The sequence below is a fragment of the Thermothelomyces thermophilus genome, chromosome 3 (assembly GCF_000226095.1).
Source record: "Thermothelomyces thermophilus ATCC 42464 chromosome 3, complete sequence".
In the NCBI taxonomy this organism is placed as follows: Eukaryota; Fungi; Ascomycota; class Sordariomycetes; order Sordariales; family Chaetomiaceae; genus Thermothelomyces; species Thermothelomyces thermophilus.
The window spans coordinates 573,663-591,122 of record NC_016474.1 but is presented as its reverse complement, the minus strand read 5'-3'; the positions used below and the strand labels follow the sequence as shown (position 1 = coordinate 591,122).

The 17,460-nt window shown below is 42.3% G+C and overlaps 3 protein-coding genes and 1 non-coding gene across 4 annotated transcripts; all 4 read right to left on the bottom strand.

The window, feature by feature from the left end:
• Window positions 1-301: 301 nt before the first annotated feature.
• Window positions 302-386, bottom strand: MYCTH_t80. The gene has a single exon. It is a non-coding gene; the product is annotated as a tRNA-Asp (tRNA).
• A 480-nt stretch (window positions 387-866) lies between these two features.
• On the bottom strand, window positions 867-3,395 carry MYCTH_2303340 (uncharacterized protein). The gene is made up of 4 exons (XM_003662518.1): window positions 2,869-3,395; window positions 1,741-2,742; window positions 1,544-1,643; window positions 867-1,444 (listed from the first exon to the last, which is right to left on the bottom strand). The coding sequence occupies exons 1-4, from the start codon at window positions 3,140-3,142 to the stop codon at window positions 1,186-1,188; spliced, it is 1,635 nt and encodes a 544-aa protein (XP_003662566.1). The 5' UTR covers window positions 3,143-3,395; the 3' UTR covers window positions 867-1,185.
• A 1,384-nt stretch (window positions 3,396-4,779) lies between these two features.
• MYCTH_2126322 (uncharacterized protein) lies at window positions 4,780-5,274 on the bottom strand (the record flags this gene model as incomplete). Its single annotated transcript, XM_003662517.1, has 1 exon — window positions 4,780-5,274. One exon carries the CDS (start codon window positions 5,272-5,274, stop codon window positions 4,780-4,782), a length of 495 nt encoding a protein of 164 aa, XP_003662565.1.
• A 133-nt stretch (window positions 5,275-5,407) lies between these two features.
• MYCTH_2303335 (uncharacterized protein) lies at window positions 5,408-6,831 on the bottom strand. Its single transcript, XM_003662516.1, has 2 exons — window positions 6,452-6,831; window positions 5,408-6,333 (listed from the first exon to the last, which is right to left on the bottom strand). Exons 1-2 carry the CDS (start codon window positions 6,649-6,651, stop codon window positions 5,787-5,789), a joined length of 747 nt encoding a protein of 248 aa, XP_003662564.1. The 5' UTR covers window positions 6,652-6,831; the 3' UTR covers window positions 5,408-5,786.
• Window positions 6,832-17,460: the final 10,629 nt, after the last annotated feature.

Genomic DNA, 17,460 nt, shown 5'->3' with positions numbered 1-17,460 from the left:
TCATACTTGGCGCCTTACCCTTAGAGCGTACGGAGTAATTAGAGAAGAGGAACCAGGGGTAAGAGTTGGTCAAGACCAACCTTGAGGTTCCGGGGTCGAAAACGAGTGATCGATGCCCACGGGACCGCCAGCCTCAGTCATCATCTCTCTCGGTTCTGGTTCATGGATAAGATAGACCCTTGCCCAAGAAAACCAAAAAGAGGAAGTTGGTAAAGAACAAGAAAGAGAAAAAGAAGAAAAGGGAGATTACGCAAGCCGAGCCTTTCGCCGAATGTTGCGAGACAAAAATGTGTCAAATAATCTCTCCCGCCGGGAATTGAACCCGGGTCTCGAGCGAGTCAGGTCCGGGTGACAAGCTCACATACTGACCACTATACTACGGAAGATTTGCTGGTGTGGGCACCAGCCGTAGTGAGGAGTTGTGGTGGTGGAGTCAGAATCCAAACTTATAAGGCTTTAAAGTAACCAATCCCACATGATACTTCACGCTGCTTTCCCACTTGCGCTGTGTCTTTCCAAACGTGCGACCACTCACCCAGTCAATCACATTAACTGACGGCGGAGTAACCAGACAGAAAGGGAAGAGCATAGAATACGAAACTAAATATGGCTCTCTGCCTAACCCTGTACCCCTCAGCCAGGAGGGGGGGGGGGGGGGGGTTGATACCAGCGGGGTACCTGCCCGAGATGTCCTCGCCAAGTCATGCCATGACGTAATCCCGTTGCTTGTTTACCACCCCCAGGAGCGTGGGTTGTCTGGGGCGATTGGGCTGAAAGTTGAGTCCTCGGATGTAGTTATGCATTGGGCTGTTGGAGAAATTTCGATATTTCTTTATCGCTGTTGCTCGCCTGAAGTGGTTACGAAGGATACACAGAGTTTTCATGCTGCACACAAGCTTTCGGCAAACGAAGACGCTATAATACCGGGTTTTGCCGTTCAGCTTCTTGAAATATTGTTTGTCATGTGGACTCATAAAGGTGATAACAGGCAGCTACCAGTTAATTAAATAGGCTAAGGTACCTAGGCAGGTAGCATCAGTGTGAGTAGGCGGGCAGCCACATTCGTCATTTGTCGGCCTTAGCACTAGAAGCGTCTTCCAGAAGAGGGCGCTCATTGATAATAGACCAAATCAATGAGTGTACATTCCCCTTGGACAGCACAAGATTTTCGGGGAGGCCTTGCGTTCAAGCCCAAGCTCCTACTAAGCTCATGCAGATAGCGCCAAACAAGACCAGGAAGCAGGCTGTCACCCGTTTTCTTCCTCTCAATACAAACCAGCTATGATCGCTGAGGAAGTCCTCGGCCAGGAGCTCGATGAGGGCGGCAAACACAAGCAGGCCAGACGAGACGGCATTCATGGTGCCGACCAGGATCAGGCCGAACTCCGAGTCGGGGCTGTAGAGCGAGTGGGTGGCCAGGCCGAGAGCTTGGCCGATTGGCGTTCTTTTATTGGTTTCACAGGTTAGATTGATTTTTCATTACTTTGATTTAAAATGCTGCCGAAGCAGCACGGAGGAGGGGGGAAAAAAAAGGGCAACTTACGTGCATCCGTATGCGAGAGCCATCAGCCAAGGCTGGAGGGTTTTCTTCGGCCATGCGATGGAGGCGATGCGGGCACCGAGGGCGAGACCTTCAAAGGTTTCTGTTCGGGAGTGAGGGTAAAGTCAGCCATTGCTGTAGACATAAGGAGGAGGGACGATGTTGGAAGGGGAAGAGTGGGAGAAAAGAGGCAAACTGACGATGAAATGCAATAGCGATGAGCAGGACGACAAAGTTGGTGCCGACGGCTACGCTTAAGGCCATGCCGATGAAGACACTGTGGAACAAGATGCCCACTTCGAGCAGCATGCACTGAAGGATGCTCTTCTTGTGCAGCTGCTCTGGCGTGAGGCCCCCTCCTCCCTGAGACTCGGCTTCCAGGGCCTCCTTGGACAGGTTGATCTGGCTGACTGCCGGCGCCGGCTCGATGCTCGCCCGACGGTGGCTGATGGAGGGTCGTCTCATGACGGCCATAACAGCTGCGCTGCTGCAGTGTCCGCCCGCCGGCAAAGGAGCGTGTGTGGCACCACCGGGAGACCCCGAGGTTGGGGCACCGCTGGCAGCAGCCTCGGCCGCCGATGATGCGGCGCGTGGCGCCAAGGTGCGTGCCGGGCTGAAGATCATCTCGATGACGCTGACGAAAAAAATACCCACAAGCGCGATGGCGCCAGGCATGGCCGGGTAGTCGGTGGTCCAGAAGCTCGAGAGACACGGGTTGCCGAGCGAGGTGAAGGCGGTCGGGAGCAGGTGCACAAACGCCGTGGCCAGCAAGACGCCGGTGCCGAAGTGGCGAACGATGAAGAGGAAGGACTCCGGGATGCGGAGGGCGGGGAACTTGGCGGCGAGCAGAGGGGTGGCGCAGGCCGAGCTCGACACGGCCAGGATGATGAGAAGGGCTCCGACATGGAGCGGCGTGTTGTAGTCATCGCCAGCGTTGCTGCTCACACACGCAACCCGACGAGCTGCGAGGGGACGGGACGCGGTAGTCTCGATTACGATTGGAGCCTCCACGGCCGTCGTCCCTGAGAAGGGCGAGAATGATGATGATAGCCGGCGAGAGTTGCCGGCAACGTGAATCAGGGTCGACGCGAGGACGACCGACGCGATCCAGCCAATCCAGCCCGAAGGGGGCTGAATTGGACGCGAGGCAAGACAGGTTTGGCCTTCACCACCAAGCGCTGTCTCGGGCGCAATGAGCGGGCCTTTTTTGGATTTCCAGATCCGGTATGTTAGCATTTTTGACCGTCTTGAATTTTGTTTTTCTTTTCTATTATGGAGGGGCAAGGGGATTCTAGGGCACGGGGAGCATGGGAAGCAGTAATACTCACAGCCATGCTGACCGCTCATTGCAAAAGGGGAGCGTATGCCATGGCGGCAATCGCAGTCGCGGTCGCAACATCCACATCCTCGATTGCCGGCCCGTTTCTCGTCATGGAGCGCTCCGGCGCCGTCATGAGCCCCAGAACATCCATGGCGGTGTTCGCGGGTGTTGGCAATGCCGTTGAGGTCCTGGCGGGTAGTCAGGTCCGGAGCCAGAAAGGGCGGGTTCTGGTTCCACGTGGGGTGTTCGAGGTCGTCCTCTGTCCTCGACGGCCGGTTCATGGTGGGCAATAACAACAACAGGCAGCAGGCGTGTCGGAAAACTGTTTGGCGTCCGTCCTCTCCAGTTCGTCTCGAGATCGTCGTCGGTAAGTCTGTCTGTCCTAGAGGGGTTGGTTTCAAAAACGAGGGTTTGCAGTGGCTTTTTACGGTCCAAGCCCGTCAGTGCAGGGGGTTCGAACCTGTCACGTTAAGTGGGGCGCAGCAGTGACGACGCTGAAACCCGGCGGACCAGCATTGCCGCACTGATGATGAGCGGGAGGCGTTCAGTTGTGGGGCCGCTCGGCAAACGCAACTCGAACCTTTCGGGAATTGACGGGACATTTCAACAGTAAATCGGAATTGCACAGTCAGCACAGAGTACAGCCCGATTTTTGCCTGCAAAGTGGACCTTTTGACAACTCGGACTCACAAATTGCAGGCTACAATGTCGACTACTCAATCAGCCCGATTGCCCTTCGCTTCGCTTAGGCTCGAATTGACTCGAAACCTCGTGGAAGCCAGGGTCACAGTGGGTTGAGCAAGGGGCTGGCTAATGAGGTAGTGCTTACTATATAATCTGTAGTTATACCTACGTAAGGCACCTTCTGTATGTAAGGTATGTACGGATTACAATACATACGTACACACTCTGGCGAATTGCGGGTTTGGGCTTGCTTTGGCTTCGTGGTAGACCTCCACTGCTGGTTCTGAGCGAACTTTAAAAAAAAGGAACCAAGGTAGGAATAGGTACCTTCGTATTATTACGTACACACACCAAATAGCCGCCAAGGCTGAGTTTCCCGCGAGGTGGATCGTCCCGTCGAGATTCCCTCGACATGAGTCTCTCGGCGATATCTTGGTTCGCCCCGGATCCGTTCGATAGAAGCCATCGGATGCCGCCCCAACTGCCCAGTCACGGCTAGTCAAAGCCAGGCGTCTGGTGTGGCAGCCAAGGCAGGGTACTATGTCTTGGACTCTCCACCCTCGGACCAATCGTTTCCAGCAGGTTAGTGATGGTGCATTTGGGAGGCACGGGGACCTGGCTCACCACACCTTCCGGGTGAGTTTCCCTACGTTGACCACCCAGCCAAGTCGCGACGGCCGAGTGCAAGCTGCCATAGCCAATGGTCTATTATGAGGAGAGATGGACTAGGTGCTAGCAATCTCGCCTCCTCAACGTTTTAGCACAGATTGTTTCCTCCACTCCTTTAAGTTGGTTGGAGCTCAAGACGGATGTGAACACCCTATCTTATGTGTGCCCCTGCTATTCCTTCTTTGCTATGCCAAAGAACCTTGAATATCTAGAATCATTCCTTAGAAGACGAATAGGCATACTTTCCCACCTCATGAAGGATAAGAAACCAAGAGGGGAGACCCGATTACTCAAGGTTCGACAAGCTTTTCTTTACTGTACTCAACGGACAGGAGCATTATTGATGTTCACCCAATTACAGATTGTCCCTTTGTCTGTTCGTACTTCTTGGAGGTCTTCTTTGGTATCCCGGAACTTGCTTGGAACGGACTCGCCAAAGACCCATATATTGTTTCGTACATTACCTGGAATATGATTACTTTGGGGTAGGAAACCTAAGCCGGGGAGAGAAGATAAACGGGGTTGAGCTGTGACTCTTTCCAGCAGTGTCTGCTACTTGAACTTATTAGTACACTGTGCCCACGAAGGGAGCTACTTGGCTCCGCTTGGTGCGGTTCATGGCATCCTCAAGGGCTCCCCTGAGCTCTTCTTGGAGAGTCGGGTCTTCGACCCAGGCACTGTTCCCTAGGAACAAGGACTGCAGGATGCAGAGCCGCTGGTGGATTTGACCGACGGCAATGCCAATGTCGCAGTCATCTACACAGTCACCTCGGGCGAAGAAATGATCAAGAATGCGCAGAGCAAAGGCGGCGGCATGTTCCTCTTGCTGCCATAGTCTCTTAGCCTCTGCGGGTTCCTGAGTCCAGAGCCACCTGACTGGCCGGTGCGCCATGGTGAGGTGAACGCGAGCCTTGACTTGGCCTAGGTCGGGGTCCAGGACGTCGGGATGGTGCTGGAGAAACTCGGAGGCATAATAGCCAAAGCACCGAATGACGAATGCTGTTGTCTCGATTGACTCTAGTCTGAGGAGGGTTGTAAGAAGCCCGAGAGTGGAGCGCATTGTGTGTTATTGTGTTGTTTGCCTTCCTGGAAGGGTAGGCATCCAAGTCGCTGTTGGGATGAAGATCGGAGAGGTGTTGCTTTCTCACTCGGGCCTTTTTTTTTTTAACTTTTTGGAGATGCAAGTACTATATATTAAATAGCCGATACTTGAACATTCTCATCGTAATAACCGAATGATGGGATTGTTCTGGTGCAATCAAAGAGGTGCCTAGGTACCTTCGGCATTTTTTTATTCGAGCAGAACTCAAAAGAAAAAGATGCCTCCTCCTCCCCTGAGCAAGGAGTAAACAAAGAGATGCTGTCACAAAGAAGCGAGCATAAAGGAACAAAGCAGGGTCCCAGGAAATGATTCACAGCTAGGATCTATTAATTATTGATTACATTCCTTATGTATTACCTAGGGAGGTAGGTATTTTGAGGTCATGCAGTCGAATTTCTGGATGTTAAACCGAACCTGTCCAACCCCCGTGCGCTCGGCCATTCTGTATTGGGCTAATTAGACCACTTCCTTCACAAACCGACCTCGAACTTGGTGCAGTCGTCCTGGGCGCCTCGCTGGGCAACCGGCATGGCCACTGGCTGATGGTTCCTCGCGGCGATCATGGTGCAGACCCGGTATACCCCGTCGGGCAGACCACCAGTGACCTCGGTGGACAGGCGTCCCTTACCATCACCCTCGTCGTCGACGCCCTTGAAGAAGGCAAAGGCGGTGGGGTCGGGCACGTCGAGGGTCCTCAGGCTGCCAATGTTCTGGATCGAGATGTGGCAGTGGCCGATGATGTCGCCGTTCTCATCCAGGTCCTGGGGAGCCGTGTAGTAGCTGACCGAGGGGTTCACGAGGTAGCCGGCACGGAGGTGGCGGGTCTGGATGGTCACGTTAAAGGTCGTGTTGGGCTTGAGGCGGTCGCCGGGCTGCGGGTAGGTGATGATGGACGAGATCATGTTGGTGGTGGCGGGGATACGGCCCATGGGGATGCCGTTGCAGGAGCCGGCCGCGTTCTGCTTGCCGTTGGTGAGCGTGCGGCCGGCGCAGAAGTTGATGAAGTTGGCCTTGTCTCTGAGCGCGGGGCCGGACCGTGCAGTGTTGTGTCAGCCTTGCCCTCTAATTAGGAATTTCTCCCCAGCGGGGGAACTTCTGGGATGGGCACAAAGGATGAAAGAAAGTGCTCACTCACGTTGACGACTCGCTGAGACCGGGTCTGATGCCCGGCGTTCCCTCTTCCAGTCCCGTGTAGAAGCTGGCGGTTTGCACCGCATCAGGGGCTAGACAAGTGGCTTTCGGATGAGGCCACCACCATTTTGCATCCACGCTGAGTCCGCATACTGCTCCGACAAGGCAGGAGAGGAGCAGTGTCGTCGTCGTTGATGGAAGCATGCTTCGACCTTGATCGTACCAGAAGAGGGAGAGAAACTACTGCCAGTACTCCGTACTCCGTACTTCGTTCACCGATTGCTGTCGGTCAAGGGGGCCGATGTAGTTCGACCATGTTAAAGTCTCAGAATGGCGGCAGCCTAGATCTTTTATATTGATCAACGAATGTTACCGTGTTGGGGCACGGTAGCTGCAGGTAGCTGCAGCTCCAATGTCTTTCTAGACTGTGTTTACACCCTGGCTAAATCCCGTGGGCTGGTACCGCCAACCAGGTTTCACTGCGTAAATTGCATGGCCTGAGACATGGTGGCATCGAGCCCGAGCCAAGGGCTTGGGCCTTACCAATACTGGCTTGGCTCCACACAATGGGCGGCGTTAAGCGCTGCCATGTAATCCGTAAACGCGTCCCGTTCTTGGCCTTACCAGTGTTGGTGGCGCTGGACTGAGAAGGCGTGGAGAAACGCGGGCCTCTCTTCTCGAGGGTATTTGAATATGTGCGGAATACTGTATGTGCGGAAGACATCCAAGCACACATGACATTGAATCGCTTAGGCAGATTTTCGATAAGGCTGTTAGACTTATCCCCGAATCATACGTTCCTTTACCACTGTAATAGAAGATGGTTTCTAATAGATGGAAGAAAGTTAGTAAGTTGTAAATAGTTCAAAAGAGCGATGTCTCCTTCCCACGATTGCTGGCCCTGTGGCTCTATATAAGTAGAGGATAGGAACAAAGAACCCTCCGTTTGCCAGCCCGTTTACCAGATCCACAGGTCTTATCTTATCTAGCCTTATATAATAGACGCGTCCGTAGATAACGTACTACATCAAGTCCCCCGCCTAGAAGAAAAAACGCAGTGCCTATACTATAGCTCCAAATAGCTCTTAAACACGCCTTCTTTCCGTAGCAATATTATAACAGAAAGTAGTGGCGTTATCTTACTATTATGGTGTCCTATATGTCTTCCTCTTGGCTACCTATAGCCCTACTTTGGCGTCTTCTATCTATAGCTCTTTTTGGGGGAGCCTTTGATGCCTCCTTGTAAGGGCGTCTACGTAGGGGTTTGATCTACGTTACTTAAGCTACAGTAGGTTAACCCCCCTAGCGTGCCTAGTATTCGTTAACTATCTTACGCGTATAGTGTAGCTAGAAGTTAGTCTTTTAAACGTTATATTTGTAGCTAAGTCCTTTCTATTTGACTAGATACTTATACTTGCCGTATATAAGTTTGTGGTTTTAAATATGCTCGAGTTTGTACTTGTCTTTGGATTCTAAACTGCTATCGGTATAGCTATCCTTAATAGGGTTAGGAGGCGGTATCTTATAATTATATAGGTTAGTACCTAGAGGTATAGGTAATAAGTATATTACTAATATTATAAGATAGATGTCTATATTTAGTAATAGATAAAGATAGTAAGCTAAGTAGCTAATATGTTTAATAACTTTAAAAGGACCTATACGTTACTAAGATAGTTTAGATAATAGCTATCTAGGCAAGTAATAGCCGTAGTAGAGGTATAGATATACTTAGTTACCTAGCTTAAATTCGATGTTATAGTAGCTAGTATTATATCTATATTTAGTTGTCAGGGCGGCCTGCCGTTAGGCCAGTTATCAAGAGAGGTAGCACTATCACAAAGGCCTTTCTAAGCAGGTTTACACTAATCGCGGGGGCAGGGAGAGTCAATTGTTCTAGGGTCGGCAGCTACCCATTCGTATCCCACTCGAATCGTAGTTATACAGACTGATCCTTAGGGAGGAAAACCTCCCTTTCGGATCCGTAGGCTAATAGATACATCTTATACTACGGATCGGCCATCCCCTTTCCCTAGCCGTGCCCTAATCGTGCCCGTCATAGTAGGGTTATTGTGACGAACCCAACTCAGACTTCTTCTAAAAGGGTTCAGACAAAGGTAGATTGAGCAGGACAAGCAGGCAAGTCGTCTAAGGGATTCGGTAAAGCCAAAGGGTTTACAACAACACTAAGTTATCTCTTATAGTAGTCAACAACAATGCTTAGTATAAGTACTATAATTATAAGGGTTGCTATTACTAGTAAACTCCTAGAGTCTACTATAACGAGTAACTATTTATATATATATATACTTCTGTCGGTCGCTTATAGTCCCTTTCTATCCTGTCCTTAGATTGCCTTTGGTAGCTAGCTATCCTCTGTTATCTTTCCCTTTTTAGCAATTGTTTGCCTGTGGTAGCCTGTGCTCCCTAGCGATCTTATGTCAGCCTCGCTTCGTGCCTTTCTTGATTAGTGGCTTATTTAGCCTGCTATACCCTACCGAGTTATAGTATATAGTTAGCTTATAATATGATGCCCCCTCTTTAGGGCTTTTAACCTAAAAGCTTCTTATAATTTATTTTAAGTACTACTAATACCCCCCTTTTCCTAGTAGGTAATGTCCTTTTTCTGCTAACTTCCTTTTATCATAGCTAATTGTATTCCTAGGAATTGTCGTGATCTTAAACGCGAATAATATACTATTATAATTAAGATTAAGTAAGAGGGTTATAAAGTTACTATACCTTATAAGCATCATTAGAATATAAAGCTATAAAAGTATTATATAATGATAGAAGGTTTAAATAAATATTGAAACTATATTTATATAGGTAAGAAGTATAATAGTCTAAATATTATAGATACCTATAAGTTCCTTATTATTTTCCTTTATAATCTTAGGTTACTAACTATCTTAGTCTTTTTAAATTTATTAGAGTAGGAGAAGGTTTTAAGGGAGATTACTAAGACTAAGGTATTACTTGCTTAGACATTAAGCTATTTAAGTTAATTACGTCGTTTATAGCAATCCCTATATGACCGTAGTACTAAAGTTTTTCGTCGTAGCGTAGCTTATCTAGAGGAGGAGGAAGAGCTAGATACTCCTTTGCCGATATCGGAGATATAGACCCTCGCGGGTTAGGCTTAGGCGTTAGGTACTTTTGATATGCTTGATTAGGAGTCGATTAGGTTAGATCCTAGTCCTAATTCTAGTAGGTTCCCCTCTTTTTCTATTGGAGAATAGGCTTTAAAGCTAATTATTATAGCTAGTTAGAATTCTACTAATAAAACTACTTTAGTTTCTTAGGGTAATTTAGGTTCTTAATAGGTTCCTATAAGTTATCTTCTAGTCTAAAATCAAGTTATTTGACTAGGTACTATAGTTCTCTATTGATAATATATAAATCTAGAATTTCTTTAACGTCCTATTCTTCTTCTTCGTCCTCTACTTCGATATATATAGCAACCTTAGCATTCTTTGGTACTAGTTTAAGAAGTGAAATATAAAAAACATCTATCTGTAGTTATATAGATGACGGTAACGATAGTTAGTAGTTAGATATCGAAATTTGTTCTTTAATAACGAAAGGTCCGACCTTTTTAAAGTCTAGCTTTGTGCTTGGTCGTTTGGTTTATAAGTTTTATACGATTAGGTAGACTTTGTCTCCCCTCTCTAGGCAAGGTCCTTTAAGCCTATATTTGTTATAGTAGTTCTTTATTCTAGTCTTGATAAACTTAAGTTCCTTTTTAAGCTTTTTATATAGTATATATATTTGTTTTACTTTGACTGCTACTCTTGGCACTGTAACCTCCAGTCCTTGCTTAAAGTCTACTTTATATCTATAGTTTGTAAAGAACAGTATAACTTTAGTCGTTTCTATTGGTGTTATATTATAAGCAAGTTATACTATTAGTAATAGTATGACCTAGTCATCTTACTAGTAGTTAATATAAGAACGGAAATACTACTTAATAACTTGGTTTAGTCGCTCTATTTGTCTATTAGTCTGTAGGTAATATGCTATTAATAGCTTGCTATTAATGCCTAATCGTTATATTAACGCTTACTAGAACTTCAACGTAAACTTGGTATCTCTATTAGTAATCTATTCTTATAGCTAAGTATATACTAATGTAACTTGTCGATAGATTACGTCTACTAACTATTCCGCTATCTAGGACTTCTTATGGGGAAAGAAGTATGCCTATTTAGTCAGGCGATCTACTATAGTAAGAATACTATTATAGGTCACTCCTATAGCTATGTCCTTAGATTCTAGCAGCTTTATAATAAAGTCTATTATAACTAAACTCTATAGTTTATTAGCTATTAACAGTGGCTAAAGTAGCCTATACGGCTTATATTATGCCGTTTTGCTTTAATTATAAATATTATAGTTCTATATGACTTTCTTAACTTATACTATTAACTATAGAAAGTTGTAGTGTTTCCTAACTTATATAATAGTCTTTATAACTCCTTTATATCCTCTAAGTTTCGACTTATAGAGTTCCTAAATCATTTATAGCTATTGATCCCCGTTATAGATATATACTTTGCCTTGGTACTAGAGTTTCCTATCTCTTTCTTCTACTCTGTTAGGTACTAGTAGTCCGGGTGTTACTTAATACTATGTCTCGTTAATCCTTTCTTCTCGAAAGATTACGTAATACTCTAGGAACGAGTTAAGTAGGTTATCTTCTACAGGTATCTACATTTTATAATATAGTATTCCGTCTATTTGTTCCTTGAATAACGGTGGTGTTATTTCCGTTTGTCCTTCTATATGATCCGTTTGTCAGCTTAAGATGTCTATTTGTACATTCTCTTTGCCCTTCTTATAGCAGATTTCGAAGTTAAATTCCGCGAGGAACTCTGCCTATTATATTTATCATCCGTTAAGCTCCTTTATCATTATAAAGTATTATAAGTTCTTATAATCTATATATACTTATACCAGTTTAATCGTACTACTAAGGTATAGTTACTATTCCTTGAAAGCTTTGACAATTATAAGTAGTTCCTTATTGTAGATCGGATAATTAAGACGTAGTCTATCGAGCTTCTTTAAAAAGAAGGCTATGGGATATAGCTTTCCTTATCTGTCTTGTTATCCTAATTATCCTCTAATGGCGTAGTCTAAAGTATCTATTTCTACTTCAAATGGCTTCTTAGGATCTAGTAATACTAGTACTAGATCTTTAGTAATAGCGTCATAGATCTATATAAATGCTTGCTCGTGCTATTCTTTCCATTAGAATTTAGCGTTCTTCCTAGTAAGTTTATATAAAGGTTGTACGATCGCTCTAAAGTTCCTAATAAATATCTAGTAGAAGTTTATAAATCTAATAAAGCTTCGTACTTCCGTAACTAACGTCAGTTATAGTCAATTCTTAATAGCTTTAACCTTTAAAGGTTCTATCTAGATTTATCCTAGGGATATCTTATATCCTAAAAATACCATTTTCCTAACGTGGAATTCGCTCTTTTCCTTGTTAACTAATAGTTTATATATATATAGCGCGTCTAGTACTACTTTCACGTACTTCCGGTATTTGTCTATTATCTTAGAGAAGATAAGTATATCGTCAAGATAATATACCATAAATTTGTTAAGAAAGGGTCGGATAGCTTGATTAATTAGGGCTTAGAACGTTACTAGTACATTTATAAGTCTAAATAGCATAACAAGGTACTTGTAGTAGCTATAGGGTGTCTTAAAGGCTATTTTCTACTTGTCGCCTTCTTTAATCTATATATAGTTATAGGCCGATAGTAAGTCAAGACGTGTAAAATATTAGGCTCCTGCTAACTGATCTCGGAGCCGTAAGATTAGCGGTAACGGGTATCGGTTTTTTACGATCTATTCGTTAAGTTACCGATAGTTAACATATAACTATAGCTTTCCATCTTTCTTAGGTATAAATAGGATTAGGTAGCCTACTAGCAATGTCAATAGGCAGATATATCCTCTTCAAAGGTTCTCTTCTGAATATCGCTTAAGTTCTTTATTCTAAGTCCAGCTTATATAATAGATCTTAAAGAACTTTAGTTATACTCCTTCCTTAAGCTTGATCTCGTGATCCTATAGGCCGTATTCTAGTAGTCCTTTTAGATACTTTAGTTCGAATGCTAGGTATCCTTTATATTCTTTCGGTACTTCCCTAGTCTTGTCTTATCTCTCGGTTTTCTAATAATATACGAACTTGGTTCTATCTATAGCGATACTAGCGATTTCTCCTATCTTAACCTACTACTCTTATTATAGTGTTCCGCATTTGTCAATAGAGAGAATAGCTATCGGCGGTTTAGCTCGTTCCTCCTATCGCAATATCGATATTGTTATACCGCCTCTTCTAGAGTCTATAGTAGTCTATCTACCATTATCTATCTCTTATAGTAGATCTATAGGATATACCTTCCCCTAAGTATTATCTACTTGCGATTCTTATACGCTTCCTATCTTGCTAGTTAAATATAACTCTATTTAGGGTCATAAATGGCTACTATTCTTCTAGCTAATATCTAGGTTATAATCTTTATATCATAGTAACCCTAATATTATATCCTTATCGTTACCTATATCTATAATATTAAATATAACTATTATAGTCTTTCTTATTATAATAATGTCAATCGCTTCGGTTTTCCTATATACCTATTACATTAGAAATAGCCCTTTGACTATACTATACTTCTGCTTCATTCTCTAGGATATCTATAGCTAATTTACAAGTATCGGTAAAATCAGGTTTATCTCTACTTTACTATCTACTAGTATAAGCATTTTATACTATTTCCATTATACTATTATCTATAGTCGCTTGTCGTACCGCCGTCATCCAAAGATTACGGCGATTTCCTATATTTTTGCTAGGAGGTCTTGATATAGTGGTCTCTTACGCCAGTTCCTCCTATATTACGCTACTACTCGCCGCTATATAGGCGTTAATAGTTTCTAGGCCCCTCGAAGGGCCCTGACCTGTTTCCTAGGTTAGTGCTAATCTCTTCGGTTGTTTGGCTAATAATAGCTTCGTCGACTATACTTATTTCTATAAGCCATTAAGTGCTTACGGCTTTCTACTATTAAGCCCGTTCTGCTTTTCGTTATATATACTATAGCTTTATCTAAAGCTCCCGAATTCGCAATTTCTTTTTGTCCGCGTAATAGAGGTAATCGTTACTCTAGCACAAGTCCTATATTTCTCGCCTTATTCTGTAGTGCCTGGGCTAGGCTCGTTTTGGAACTATCGTAATGCCTTCTAGATTATAGGCTTCGATCTTCTAGAGCAATTCGGCTACTCTATTTCCTATATTGTAGACCTATTCTATAGGACGTAAGCTTCTATCCTTATTTCCTTGTTAGGTTGGCTAGTGATTGTTTTCGAATTTGTTATAGAAGTGGTATTAGTATCTGTATACTATATACTAGAACTAGGGCACTTGTATATATGCCTTGTATTAAGGATATAGTTATATAGCGTTACCTAGGAGGTATTAGAATTCTTTCCTAAATCTTTCCTATTATATATAGACTGTAGGTACTCTAATGCTATAATAGGAGTATTTTTTCTAATAGCTCTCCTATATATACTTGTCTTTTCTACGATTCGTATATATAAACTAGTATTCTAGGTTCTATATATCGTTACTAAGTTACTAGTCATCAAGGTACTTAGTATAGCTATTAGGCCTATTATATATTATAGGCTATCCTCCTTTGATAGTTTCTACAATATATTAGAGTTCCCTTGTCTCGTCCCTCATCTTATTACTCTACTAGACAAGTCAAATCAAACGTCTATCCCGTTTACGCAGTTCCGTATTAAGCCAGAAAACTTTATTATAGTACCATTCAATTCGTTCCTAGAGGAATAGAATATTAGGTCTAGGTCTTTCGATTCCTTAAGTATCGGTTATCTACAATCCGTCCTACCTCTATATGACCGTGAAACCCTACTACCTTAAGGCTAGGAGAATCGAAATTAGTAGTATATATTCTCCTGCCGTATCCTATTTGGTAAGACCTGTCTCTAGGTCTATAGTAACTAGTTCGGAGTACGGTGCTTGTTCGTCTTTACTATTGCCATCGTGTCCGAAACTATCTATGTCACTGCCCCTATCTTTGTAGCTTATAGCTATTACTTCGATAACGTCCTTGGTAGTTTTGTCGATAGCCGTAATTTCCTTTCTAGGGACTATCTTCTACTCTTTCTTTAGGCTTTAATATTCTTACTTATAGTGCCCTTTCTTTTTATAGTTATAGTAAGTAATATTAGACTTATCTTTAGTCATCTTCTTCTAGTCTTACTTCTATACTATATCTATATCTATAGCTCTAGGGTATATCCTATATAAGGTATTAATATATATTTACTTTTTCTTATTATTAGCCTTAACTATAGTTCTATTTATTTAACCTTATTTTCATTACTCTTATATATAGAGTTAATTATTAATTCTAATAGCCCATATAATATATTTATCTAGAGTCTTAAGCCGATTATACTTATATAGCTCGTCTTTAACCTTTTCTTTTAAGCTATTATAGAACAGTTATATTAATACTTCGTTATTAAGCTAAGACTTAAGTATATCCTGTCTAAACTATATAGTATAAGAGGCTACTAACTTAGTCTATCGGAGATTAGCAAGTCTTTCTTATATATAAATCTTCTTATCTTTATTATTAAAAACCTTCTAAAGCTCTTCTTCGAAATAGTCATAAGATCGAAAGACTACTTATATAAACACGTCTTAGTCATCTTTGTCTTCCTTAGTAAGATAGTCATTCTATATAGGCTCGAACCATCTAAGTACCTTACCCTCTAGTCTTATAGCTATATAGAGGACTTTAGCTTTATCGTCTGGAAACTTATCGTCATTAAGCCAGAAGTAGAATCAGAGGTTTATTAAGAATTCTACAAGATCCTCCTTAGTTCCTCTATATTCACTAGGTAATTCGATCTTAATACGGCTTACTTTGGCGCCCTCAAGTACCTTGATTTTGGCGTAGGCCTTATTAACCAATTTCTACAAGTGCTTTTCACCATTCTTAAGTTCCTTAATTTAAGCTTAAGTAGCCTTATCTCTCTAGTCTAACTCCTAGATTCGCTAATAAAGTTAACTAAGCTAGGCAAGTAGCTATTTAGCTATAACGTTAATAGCTATATCGATATTAAGGTCAAAGTTACCTCTGTTCTAAACTATAATAGAACAAAGGGAGTAATAGCAATATATAACAAACCTAACTCAGACTTCTTCTAAAAGGGTTTAGACGAAGGTAGATTAAGCAAGACAAGTAGGCAAGTCGTCTAAGGGATTTGGTAAAGCTAAAGGGTTTATAACAACACTAAGTTATCTCTTATAGTAGTTAATAACGATACTTAGTATAAGTACTATAATTATAAGGGTTGCTATTACTAGTAAACTCCTAGAGTCTATTATAACAAGTAACTATTTATATATATATATACTTCTATCGGTCGCTTATAGTCCCCTTCTATCCTGTCTTTAGATCGCCTTTGGTAGCTAGCTATCCTCTGCTATCTTTCCCTTTTTGGCAATTGTTCGCCCGTGGTAGCCTGCGCTCCCTAGCGATCCTGTGTCAGCCTCGCTTCGTGCCCTTCTTGATTGGTGGCTCATTCAGCCTGCTGCACCCCACCGGGTCGCGGTATATGGTTGGCTCGTAATAGTTATACCTATTAGTGCCCGGGCGTAGGCCCTCTGGCTGCCGTAGCCTGGCCATAGGCGCAGGTTAGCTTACGTTTGTGATAACTTACTCTCTCCCTTAGTAGGCCTGTCTGTAGGCCTATAGGCTCTATCGGAATAGCTTTATCCTAGATGCCTATTCTGTGGTGGCGGATTGCTATTGTTTTGGCGCTTTATTATTACGGCTTTATTTGCGATTATATATAGAATAGGTAGGTACTAGGCGCCTTTGTTTTTATACGTGTATCGCTATTATTATAGTTGCTATTCGAGTGTTTTCGTCTAAAGATTCGCTTTATTATAAATATATCTAGTAGTTACCGCGGCGTTAGGAAGGTCTCTACTATAGCAATAGAAATAATATTTGACTTTTTTAGAGGGTCGCCTTTCGTTCTCGATTTTCTTTTAATCTTTAATCTTATCTTCCTTATATCGTTTGCTCTTTAGCCACTTATAATTTAATTTTCAAATTTTAAATCTTTATTTTTATATCTATAGTAATACTATAGAGATTTAATAGCTTAGTATAGCTAACTTATTATTATATATATAGTGCTTATATAGCGCTATTAAAGATATTAAGGCAAATGACGAGGTTCCCCTTAATATTTAATATATATTTTCTATTACTAGCTTATTTAAGTATTTTCGGTACTACTAGGGCTACTAGATAAGCTATCTCCTAATAAGTATATATTTTAGGAGTAATTCCCTAGATATTAATAATTATTTAGGCTACTAGTATTATAACTAGCAATATAGTTAACCTTATAATTATCATTTAGTCTACCTATAAGGTCATTTTAGCCCTAAAGCTAGATATAGCCGACTTTAAGGACTTGCTTATACTTAGTAAGCGCTATTATTATTATATTACTATACTTATAAATAATACGGCCATTACTTTTAAGGTAGTCGAGAAATACTACTAGTCTAATATAGGTCTTATTAATAATAGTAGTAAGAAGATTACTTCTATAGGAACTTATTTGTCTTCGCTTACGATTTAGTATAGATACTAATATATTTATAGAAGTAATAGCTAGTATATAATAAGTTTATAACTAATTATAAGTATATAATTATAGCTACTAACCTATACCTTAAGTTTAATGCTAATATAATACGTTTAGTTATATTTTAGCTTACCTAGTTATTTACTAATATAGTATAGGTACTATAGGATCTTATAATCTAGTAATATTTGCTACTACCTTGCCTAGAGCCTATCGATAAAGGTTATATTACTTAGTAAATAGCTAAGTATAAGTTTATTACTAAACTAGGCATACTTATAGTAAGA